The sequence below is a fragment of the Gallinula chloropus genome (genome assembly GCF_964237585.1).
Source record: "Gallinula chloropus genome assembly, chromosome: Z".
Taxonomy (NCBI): Eukaryota; Metazoa; Chordata; class Aves; order Gruiformes; family Rallidae; genus Gallinula; species Gallinula chloropus.
The window spans coordinates 45,910,277-45,922,685 of NC_140089.1; the positions used below are offsets into that span (position 1 = coordinate 45,910,277).

At 37.4% G+C, this 12,409-nt stretch overlaps 1 protein-coding gene across 1 annotated transcript in view; it reads left to right on the forward strand.

Moving 5' to 3' along the window:
* Nucleotides 1-12,409, forward strand: part of ERCC6L2 (ERCC excision repair 6 like 2) — a 52,744-nt gene that overhangs the window by 17,216 nt on the left and 23,119 nt on the right. Inside the window, exons 10-13 of the mRNA XM_084278722.1 lie at nucleotides 3,411-3,482; nucleotides 4,638-4,783; nucleotides 9,190-9,285; nucleotides 10,543-10,642. Of these exons, the coding sequence (XP_084134848.1) occupies nucleotides 3,411-3,482; nucleotides 4,638-4,783; nucleotides 9,190-9,285; nucleotides 10,543-10,642 (414 nt within the window). The remainder of the gene's footprint in view (nucleotides 1-3,410; nucleotides 3,483-4,637; nucleotides 4,784-9,189; nucleotides 9,286-10,542; nucleotides 10,643-12,409) is intronic.

Sequence of the window (12,409 nt, forward strand, 5' to 3'; positions counted from 1 at the left end):
GAGTATTCTGAACTGAGTGAGCCTATCTCAGTGATTGGAAGGAGAAGTTTTATGTAATAGTCCAAGTAGCCATCATTGAAAAATATATTTGACTTCATAATAATTATGGTGCCAAAATGGGTTCATGCATGTTTGGTATATAGTAGCTTTTTTTTCCCCTGCTGCTGATTCCATTGGAGGTTTGTCTTTTAAGATTGTCCTAAGTCTTTTGTTTTGCATTCTGAACTTGAAAACAAGTTGTGTGGGATGATTTTGGGTTTTATGCTCTGAAGCAAAGTCATTCAGAAAGTATTGAATTTAGCAGGTACTCTTACAATCAAAAAATAATCAGACAGTCACCAGATATTGTGACTTGAAAACTACTTTATATATTTTTAACATATGTATTTGAAAATGAGAGAAATTACATTAAAATGCTTTTAGTAACATTTCATTGTAATGCTTTACACTTTCTAGATGCTAATTGAAATGCTTTTGTAAGTTTCATCTGGTAGTACAGACTTTATAGGTATTATTTGTCCTTTAAATGAAAATTTAGTACAGGCTATCCAGAAATTTTGGTGCAGGTAACTTATTTTGTAGCTGAGCATATTTCCAAAGGAAAAAGTTTGTGGCATTTATTTGAATTTATTCAGGGTAGTGGAAGGGCTGGGATTTGCTGAGGAAGTTCATAAGCCAAACAGATCTGGTTTTAAGGGTTGAAAAGGTTGGCCTGTCTGCTAAAATACCTTCTATGCTTTCACCAAGCAGTGATAAAACATGTAGGGAAATGCAGCTGTGGCATATGCCTACTGCCACCTGTAAAACTAAAATTGCTTTTCCAGGAGCATGAGGGTGTCACATACTGGTGTTTGTGTTTACTTGTGCTCTGGCTACAGTCATCTCTATGTGTTTTGCAAGCAGTAGCATTTACTGTGTCACCCTGGGTTTGCTGGTCAGAAATCGTGAATATAAAAAGAGCCTGGAAAAAACTACCTATAATTCAAACATACACCTTTAATTGTTGATGATATAACTCTGACACATCACTGTTATTTACCCACCTCTCACCCTACACACAGTGATGTGATCTGCTCTTCAGCTATATTTGTGGAATTATCCCTTCATTTTCAACCATATTGTTGAACTTTACAGTTTTCAGAAGACTTTGCTTACACTTTATATTGCAAGGTGAATTTCATGTCTAGGCTTTTGACTTGAAATAATTGAATATGTGAGAATTGAATTGAAAGGAAGTGTACTGCATTGGTTAGGAACCACCCTTTTTCAGCATGAAGTAAGAAAGTGGGGTCCTGTAAAGTGTGATTCCGTTGCTTTTTAAACACAAAGATTGTTCACACAGCAGTATCAGGGACTGCTTGGAAAAGAAGTAAGAAAAACAAGAGTAGTTTTAAAAGCCTGCAGTAAGCCTCATTACTACTTTGTCTGATTGTTTCTACAGTTTTGTTGAAATTTTGGCTCACAAAGACTCTAAATGCTTTCTAAAAGAAAAGAGCTATTAAATGTCTGAGCTCTTGAAATAACTTTTTTTTTTTAGAACTGCATGTATAATATTTCCATAGACATCCATTTGTGGAGTTCTGGAATACTGTTCTCAATTAATATAAGTCTCTCAGGAATAACTATATTGGATTGATTTATTTATTTTGTTTGGCATAATACCATTATTTCAGTAGGAAAATGGAAGTCTATTGGAGCACCTTGAAAATAATAGTAACTTCCACTATTAAACATAACCACAACCCAGGCAGGTACGGTTTTGAAGACTTATAAACACTCCAGGCTAGCTTGGACATTGTCAGGGTAGTTGGAACTAGATGATCTTTAAGGTCCTTTCCAACTCAAGATTCTGTGTTTCTATGCTTCTATTACATCTGTTTAGAAACAAGGTGTTCTCAGATGTGAGAGATAAAATTTCATCATGCTGCGTAGTAGTGGGGAGATAAGAAATTAAATCCACATGGATATGCACAAAGAGCATGTTAACTTCTGGTTTAGTATGGACAAGTGTTTCTCAGACAAACAGCTTTTCAGGTATTATTCTGGTGTACAAGTGTAGAACATTTTTCTCCTTGCTGCCAATACATTTGTTACTTCTTCCTGTACATCAGAACTGTTTTGTATTTCAGAATACCCAAAATTCCAGTGGGCACAACATTGATCCGTTTTATTTGAACAGACTGGATGGACTTGCTTGTGTGTTCTCCTATGGGGAGTTCATTATCTGACCTATGCTTTATTAATAGCAGCAATAATGCAGTAGCCAAATGCCTTCTGCTTTAAAAGCAGCATGTCACTGTTTTTCTTCTGTTTACTAATCTAGCTAAATAAAATGCAAATGTAAGTCACTTAGCTCTTCTTAAATTACCTGATGTGGATTTTACACACACCCCCACACCCTCCCAAAAAAAAAATCTTGGTTTACACGCTGTACAATGGAACTAGGCAAAAATAACTGCGCTTATACCTTCTTTTCAATTGTAACTGACTGGCTAATATATACAAAAGGGATTATAAGTGATGTAGAATTACTTCATTATATTCTATATATTGTCCAGAACTGTAGATTTAATGTAAATATCTCTTGTTATGTGGTTGTCAGAGACTACTTAGGCTTTTAGTGAAATCACTGTTGATCAACAGTTTATGTATTTATCACTGAGTAAATATAATTTTAACATATTTATTGTCCAGTGGGAGAAGGCTGCAGAGATGGTACAGAAAATTCCTCTTTCCCCTTCATGTTGCTTCTGCGCCGTACTCTGGAGCTGCCACTGCCAGATGTGGACATGCTTCTCTTGAAAATAACAGTATCACTGTTATACACCAGGCTCTGGATTATTTGCTTCCCCACCAGAAGAACATTGTGTGTGGGCGGATTATTGGCATTTCAGGGTCTGTGCAGAGTCTGGGAAGCTGGATCCTACTGTAAACAGAGCAGCAGAGGAGAGTGGGAGCGGGGAGGGGCGTACATCTCTGTGATTATTTTAAGAAGACAAGTTCCAAGTTCTGAACTCGGATGTAATACGGAAGACTGAAACAGACCTTCCTGTTCTCAGAGGAATCGTGTGCATTTGCTAAATGCAGACATTTGCAAGCAGAGCTAGCCCCTGAGTTAAAATCTGTATTGTTATGGTCTGTGCAGTGACGCACGTGGCTTCTGAATTTATCTGTTAGTAGTAGGATTGCCTTTTTATAGCAGGATTTCCTTGTGGATCACTGAGAAATGCATAGGTCTGGCATATCCATTACCTTTGGTACATATATTATGTTAGAGATGGGTTTAGTTATGCATCTGTTTTACTTTGCAAACAATTAATTACAGTGTAGCTTGTATAAAGGCTGAAAACACATGAAAGTCTATGTGAGATGACCTGTAGAGAAAAAACCTCTGTATTCTGTATTTACAGGTCCTTCAGCAGCTTTTAAATCACTTCAGAAAAAACAAGGATAAAGTTCTTCTTTTCTCTTTTTCCACAAAGGTGAGCTCTGTATGATTTTTAGCAATTAACTGCAGCAGTAGGTTCTGAAGCTTAAAGCACTGTGGTGGCAGCTGTCAACCACATTTAATATCTTTGTACTATGGGAACTAATGACAGTGTGCCATACTCCTGAAGCATTTTGAAATCGTATGTAACCTCATGATAAAAATGTTGATGGCAAAACTAGTGTAACACACTCTGCTTTCCTTAGAGCTTTTTAAAATTGTTGCATTATTTCAAGTGTAGACAATAGCTGAACTTGGTATCAGCTGTGTCTTGAATTAGAGCACTATCAAAGCAAAATGTGACTGTAGCATCCTGCAGCCTTAAATGTAGTTAAATTTCCTCTGTTCTACTTGCTTTTAACCATCACCAGTGATGCAACTTCAGCCCTGATACTTACTACATCACTTGGTTGAAACTGGAAACAGTGTTTAAGTTTAATAACGTGTCCTCAAGGGACTTGCTCTTTGAAATTCTTGTTAGGGAAAACTGTGTTTTCTGAAATTACATAACCAATGGCATCTTGTTCTTTACTTAAATACTCATCATGATAGCATTAAAAATGTTTAAATTATATATTTAAAACTAGTTTAAAACATGAATGACAGTTCAGAGTCTTAAATATTTTAATAATGTTGTGGCTTTAAGGTAGACTATAAGTTTAATATTTACATGTAGTATTAAAATTCTCATGTTTCTTAGGTTGTGCTTCATGGTGTTCAAAACGAGACTGACTGTTGGTTACTGCAGTCTCTTTTGTTCTGTCCCTTTGAACTCTGGACGTTTCCCTGTGCTGGCTCTGGTGCTCGTTTACCACACTTGAAGTCACTGTAGCTTGCTAAGGTGGTAGGAAACTGTTTAAGTTGCCTGCCTGCTTGTTAGGTTGAGCTGGCTCAGAATCATTTAGAGGTGGGGAGGGTGGCCAGGGTTGGAGGATTGACTCAGCAAACCATCATTAGTCACCTTGAGTGTTGTAGAGCAACAGCTAAAGAGTGTTGAGGATGTGGATATCAAAGTGGGGAAGATTTACTCATATTTTCAGTGCCTGAAAATATTGAAAATATATTTGAGACATGACTTCAATAATATTTATTTCTGTTTAATTAAAAAAATAATAGCAAGCACTTAATTTTCTTTTATTTTTTCATTCAGTTGCTGGATGTGCTGGAACAATACTGTATGGCATCTGGGCTAGATTATCGAAGACTTGATGGAAATACAAAGTCAGAAGACAGGATCAGAATTGTGAGAGAGTTCAACAACATTCAGGAAATCAGCATATGTCTTGTATCCACAATGTAAGAAAAACTAACTTGTAGTCTGTTTCACTCTGTCTTTCTAGTGCTTAGTAAATAGGTTATTCAATTTTTTAGTCGGTGACCTTGTGAGGGATTACTCTTTGAGAAACTGAGTTCTCTTGTCTGTTAGTAAAGTCCACTGCTGTGGACTGAAGCTTCTTAACCTATCTGAAGACTTCCTCCCTTCCCCTCCCCTCTCCTCTCCATTACAAGGATTACTAAGAGCTGAAACAAGTGGGTTTTCTGAATCCTGGTTTAATCTTCCCACACAGAGGAAAAATCTGAATCTTGATGAAACATGCAAATGTGCATGGTGGTTCTCTACTGAAAGGGTGCATATTTGAGTTAGAAGGATCCACACTACTGCTGTTTAATCAGAAGTTAAATGTATTCTAAAAGGCTCTTACAAGTTCATGTCAGGATGGTTTTCAGATACTCTGTGGTGCATGTTGGCAGGGTTGTGAAGAGATTTTTGTTAGTCATACCCATAGATTTGGAACCTGGACATCTTCTCTACAACCTTCATGGGTCCCTATTCTCTGTCCCTTAAAACCACAGGGAAGTACTGTGTCTGTGCCATTAGGAAAGACTCTCTAGTTTGTGCTTCTATCAGTCTAGTTTAGTTGCATAATTATAACCTCTTCAGTTAGAATAGAAATAAAATGAAGGTCAGGTAAACAGAAATGGGCTTTCTTCTTACTGCTATTAGACCTTATGAATACAGAGGCTGGTGAGTTTTACATGCCTTCTGGAGACAAGACTGTGCTCTTACTGTTACTTAGTAAATGGAAGAAACAAATGATGGAATCACAGTCAATATAACCAGTGCTTAAGAAGAACAGAAGGTCCAGTTTTGTGTAGCTTATCACAAAGTTATCTTTTATTGCTCGATACACAGTAATGGAAGGAGCCTTTATTTTCTAATCCTTTGGAAATTAGAAACTGATTTATCCCAGTTCTACACCTCAAGAGATTCATCTTTCCTCTTACTCAAATTTCAGACATTAGGTCTTCACAGTATATCCTTTATTTCTCAACACATAGCAAGTTGACAGAATTGGGTCATACTCTTCTGTCTGTACTTTCTTGCAAAGTTTTTGGCCGACTGTTCTGTGTAGTCAACTTGTGTGTGTTCTGAAAGAACCATGGCTTGAAGAGACAAATGTTGATTTTTTGCTGAAAATACTTGCACTGTCTTTTGGCTGCAAAAATGCATTCTGCAAAGGATGAATTCCCTGCATAGTGATCATGAATCTGCCATTATATTCAACATTATATTCCACTGGCACAGTTAAGCTACAACTTTAAATAGGAAGCTCCAATCTATAAATTTGTGAGTTACAGTGCAGACAGTGTGATGACTTCACTGTTAAATTTACAATGTCCCTGCTTTATATTCCATTTCTTTTTTATTCTGGTAAAATGCCATATCTGCTTGGAATTGGCTGTGTATAGTCTGTAGATATTTGGAAATCCTGGCCTTAACTCATTGGTGAGATTTTTGAATAAGTAAGCTTTATTAAAGTATGTTTTTTTAAAAACAAAGCTATCCATAATGCTTTTATGGATAACTATGACATAGCTATATGGAAAAGTATGTTTAATAGCTGTTGAGAGAAAATGACTGATTTATTTGGAGCTTGTAAATTCCATCAAACCAGTAGGTATAGATTATGAGTTTCAGTCATGAGCTTTATGGAGAAATAGGTATACATTTGTTGGAACTTCTAGGGCTCATGAAGTAAAGTCTATTTCAGAATACTTCAGTCCTATGCTGGTGTAGATGGGAAAACGTATGCTTTTTTGGAAGGAAAGGGGATTTTTGGTCATGCTTAGAAACATTGACATAATTGTTGGATTTGCTATAACTTGATAGGAGAATGTCAGAGTGTGTAACTATTGAAACTCCTTAGCTTGAAGGGGAGCTGTATGTGCACAACGCCAACGATCTTGTTCCATTGCAATGTTATGGAAGAACTAAGAGCAGCAACTGCTGCTGGTTTTCTTTAATTCCTTCAGAATAATCATAAATGAAAAATCTATTTCCACTTCTCAGTTCTCTTTATTATGTAAAGAGAAGTGCCTAGGTGGTGAAAAGGAGATGGTTACAGAAATTTGTAGGCAGTTTGTATAGAGAAAAGTTATACAGTATGTGCTTTCATTCTACCTGCAGTGTTCTCAGTTACTGTCTGTTACTGTTATGCTGTTCATCACTTACACTTTTTAAGGGCTTCATTTAACTTTGATTCTTTACAAATATGCTGTAGGTAGCTTTTAATGTGCATGTAATCACATTCTGAGAACTTGCAAGTACAAGATCCACTGCAACAGGGAACTTAAACTAAAAATCTTCCCTCAGTAAATATCATTACATAGTCACAGCTTTCATGGAAAATTCTCAAGTGTGATACTGTGTTGTAACTTCTCAACATTGTGGTACTAAGTTGTTAGTGACAGAATATAAAATGAAGCCATTTATTTATTACAGTTGTAAATAAGATAATCTTTTGAAATCTGTTGTTTGTAACAGAGCTGTTATGAGACACTTCATGTAGGACATTTAGTTTGAGCTGTGCTATAGAAATTTGCATGTTCCATCTTGTTGTAATGGCTTTCACATCTGATGGAATATATTCTCTACTATGCACAAACTGAACTGCTGTGGACGTTCTGTCCATGAAGGACGTAAGAGCCATTCTTTCTTGGTTTTGGAGTATGTGAATTTTTGTCGCATGCCTAAAAACATTGAAAGCTAAAATCTTTATAAAGCTTAGTATCCTGTTTAGTTGATTTTCATAGTCAGTCCGTTCTACTGACACTAAGGCTTTGCACTGAGGCTTAATTCATACTCCAAATATTGCCATTTTTTATGAGAAAGCATTTTGAAAATCATGTAGACTTGTGTTTCAGCCTGACTGCAGGGTCAGTTTCATAAGATGAGGCTGAATTCTGCCCTCACTAAAAAGTACACCAAAATTCCAAAATACAGTAAGGTATTCTGAGAAAAAGTTTTAATTTTTTTTTAAATTCAGCATTTCAAACGTTGAGAACGCTCATCCTCCGGAAACCTCCGTTAATATTGGCAAGTTCCCACATCCTCTCCCTTTCCAGATTTAACTAAGCCAGCAGCACACCAGACCTGGAAGGAAGAGGCCACAACTGTATTTACATTAACAAGGATTACATGAAGACCAAAAGGTGGTGGGGCTCCATAAGCTTTTGGTTTCTGTCTCCATTTGTTCACGTCCCTGGGAAAGTTGCCTTTCTCACTGCTTTAAAGAAGCATGATATAAACCAATCTATTAAAACCCAGTGCTTGGTAAATTAAGGGGGTTAACTTTTTAAACTTTGTGGTACCTCATTCAAAAAAAAACATTCTTGAAGCTTCTGATATTTGAATGTAAAGAATTGTTTTAATAGTTAAAATAATAATAGTATTTCGCATGTGCTTCTGTAGGAATGTGTCCCTTCTTGTAGGAATGTTGGTTGAACTAGCTGGAAAGACTTTCCAGTATTTGAGAGTTTTGCACCTGGATGACAGGTGATATTTTCCTCACTGTTATTCCTGTCAAATCATCCATCTATGCACATGAAAACTCCAAGTAACTGAGCAGTTTTGTTAGAACCTTAGGTTAAGCATATCAGATTCTTCACTGACTTGCTGGCTTTGCCTGAAAACACAGTACAGCTGTTGAACATTTAAGATGATGCAACTGGTACCCCTCTTACTCCTTACCCCCACAGTAGACCATTTTTTTACGGTGACTTTTTTCCTTGTAATGACAGGTATGAATGTTGTTGAAATGTGGCTGTGTGGCTAAACATAGTTTTTCACAGTTGTCTTACATGCTGCACCAATATACTTGTGACTGTTGTTAGTTCTTACAGGTAGGACTTACCCTACACTGTGCCTGTTTTAGTGGAAACGCTGCATAGCATTATTGTCAAAACTGTGTTCTGGGATTGGAGGAAGTTCACATTTATTAAAGACTTCTTATTTAAGCCACAGTTTTCCTGCTTCTGTGATGTTACCTGGCATGAAAAGGATTATGAGTTTCAGTATAGTTTTTGGGGGAGTTGGCTTGTGTAGGGCCCAGTATGAAGTGGCAATCAGGACTCTCATTGTAGTAAGGTGATAGTTGGTTATGACTCAGCCAGTCATACAGTTTTTAATGTTCTTACTATCCAGGTGAGATGACTACGTTTTTCAGCAGTGGTTATTTAAATACTTGGTGCTTATTGTCACAACAGTAGGACAAAGCTGTACCCCACTATTTTCATTATCTGTTGTGCTCGTCTTTTATGTTGCACACAAGGGTATGCTAATGTCGTCCTAATACACTGAAAGAAAATTGTTGCTTTTCTTACTGTTGAAGTTCTCTTCTATTCATTTTCATCTTTTTTAGGGCTGGTGGACTGGGTCTTAATTTTGTTGGTGCCAACGTTGTTATACTGTTTGACCCTACATGGAACCCAGCAAATGATCTTCAAGCTATTGACAGGTACACTCAAAATACAGAACTTGATCCATGCTGTGTTCTTCTTTTGCGTTGATCCTGTAATGTAATTGTCCAAACACAATTTCCTAAAGGAAGAAAATTTTACGTCATCTGACTTGCCCACAAAACAGTAAGAAATATCCAGCTAAATTGAGTTTTTTGCTTTGTTCTTGTTTTTAACGTTGAATTTTACTTCTTACTTGCCATTTTGGTTTTGTGGTACTGTGATGGTAGGCTCATGAAAAAAAAAAAGCCATATTTACTCTAACTTTTCATGATCTCTAGTACAAGCGCATGTGTGTCTCTATAGCTGGATGGCATTTTTCCTATGTTTGTCATTCAGAAAATGTGGGTTCTTTTCTTCCTCACTGTTGTGGAGATTAGTATCTTCTCAACACTCCCTTCCATCTGTGGTATTACGCCACTTGCAGATTTCCAGAAGTCTGCATTTTTCTTTCCAGACTTTTTGATCATAGGATGTTTTGCTAGGAATTCAGAACAGGCTTTTGAATAGCTGTATATGGGAAGCCTTCAAAATTCAGTACACAATCTTTTTGTGAGCAGAAATAAACTTGCTTCTGTTATTCTATCCAGTTACATAATTCCATTTTAAGGGTCTTTCTGACTTCAGACCGGTGTTTTTGTGCACCTATTCTGGAGAAGTATGTGTATCAGCAATGTGTATTATTGAAAGGGACTGTCTTTAAAGAATCCTTGTAAAGCCACATTTATATAATTTGGTTCAGCCTCTCCTAAACTTTTCAGAATATAATCTATTACAAGTGTCAGAATTTACCACTTGATAGTACGCTCCCTATTCATTAGCTGTTCGTATTATGTTGTAATTTGCAAAGTGCTTTGTAAAGTTAAGAAAGAGCAGACTGCCCCAAGTAATCCTTGATCTAACTCCTATATAATGAACAATATCTTGTTCAAGACGAGATAGAAAAGGGATGTGGAGAGGTGGGACCAACAAGAAATGCCCCACCAAAACAAAACTGAGAAAACGTAATGGAAGATGTGTTTTCAAGGGACATGTAAGACAGACCTTGTGGTACAAATTGAGGAGAAAGCATTTTCCACTGGATAAGATAGGGAAGAAACTTGGAAAATTAAGGGTAGAGTAAAAGGGGGGTGTTGCACTGATAGAAATTTGGACAAGTAGAAAAAATTAAAAACCAACGAAAAAACTTTATTTTACTATGCTAAGAGTTCACTTTAACTGATTAAAAAGTGTGTTGTTTTTTAATGTCCTCACAGAGCTTATAGGATTGGCCAATACAAAGATGTTAAAGTGTTTAGATTGATATCCTTGGGAACTGTGGAGGAGATGATGTACTTGCGACAAGTTTATAAACAGGTAAAGTTCACAAACTATTTATATTGGTAGCTGTTTTAAGCTGTTTCACTGACTGAAGCTAAGCCAGGCTGTAGTGACATTGTAGTTTACCTTGGTTTTATGATATATGCTGTTACCTTTGCTTGATAAGCCAAGATACATAATTTAGCATATGAACAAAACAGAAGACATTGCTGCTCTCCCACAGAGGAAGCAGCTTGTTGCTGCCCTTATGAAGATAAGAAGTGATGTTTGCCAGAATACTCAGCCTAAAAAAATTCTCTCTCTAAATTTTACTACTTGCATTGATAGGTTGAAAAACCTAAGAATAGTGAAAAAAATAAGGGTGTGTTTTTGGGGAACACACAATCTAGCAACTATCCCCTCATGAGAAGGGCATGTGGTGATAGGACAATGAGGAATGGCTTCAAATTGGAAGAGGTTAGGTTTAGATTGGATATTAGGAAAAGTCTTCATTACGAGGGTGGTGAGGTGCTGGCACAGACAGCCCAGGAAGATGGTGAACGTCCCCTCCCTGGAGGTGTTCAGGGCTGGATGGGGTCTTGAGCAGCCTGGTGTAGTAAGAGGTGTCCCTGCCCATGGCAGGGGGTTTGGTACTTGATGATCTTTGATGGCCTTTCCAACCCTAATCATTCTGTGATTCTATGAAGAGAAGTATGGACAGCAAACTGAGAGAGGTGACTCTGCCCCTCTGCTGAGACCTCACGTGGAGTACGGTGTACAGCTTTGGAGCCCTCAACACAGGAAGGACATGGACCTGTTGGAGCACAGCCAGCGGAGGGCCACAATAATGGTCAAAGATCTGGAGCACCTCTGCTATGAAGACAGGCTGAGAGAGTTGGAGTTTTTCAGCTTGGAAAAGAGAAGGCTTCTGGGGGAGACATTATAGTGACCTTCCAATATTTGAAAGGTGCCCATAGGAAAGCTAGGGGAAAAACTGGTCACAAGGATGCGGAGCACTAGGATGAGGGGTAACGGTTTTAATCTGGGAAAGGGGAGATTTAGATTGAGTATTAGAAAAATGTTCTTCAGTATGAGGGTAGTGGATCACTGAGCAGGTTGCTCAGAGACGTAGTGGAGGCCCCATCCCTGGAGATAATCATGGTCAGGCTTGATGGGGATCTGAGCAACCTGATCTAGTGGAGATGTCCCTTCTTACTGCAGGGAGGTTGAACTAGATGACCTTTAATGGTCCCTTCCAATCCAACACATTCTCTGATTATAAATCAGATACTAATCAGGTAATTTAAATATGAAACACAATCCAGAAACTACTTTTGAGGGACAGTGGTCTGAAAACAATAAGAGCTTATGATACAGTTTTCTGTCACATCAGGAGCAGGGATTTTACTGTTCTGTGGACATTACTAAGGTTTTAAAGGATAGTTCATGGCAAAGAACCACTTGATTTATTCTTTATATACATATTCATGGAGAAGCTTATAGTGTGTCCTGTTCCAAAGTTTATGTGAAGTACCTTACTGATTTGATTTCAACAGCAAGTGTCAGCTGGAGAGGCCTGTGAAAGGATAAGAAAATGATAATAGCAAATTGTAAACAACTGCATTCACTGAAATCCTGAGGGAGCAAGTCATGTTTCACAGAGGTCTTTGGAGTTGGTGATCTTGTAGATAAAGAGGCTCTGGATGGTCTCATCTGTTAGTTTCAAAAAGGCGTGTATGAAGCTTCTTGAAAGGCTCTTCTTGTTACTATGGTTTATTTTTTCAAGTTGACTAGTGTGTTTATTGCTTCTTATTCAGAATGAAA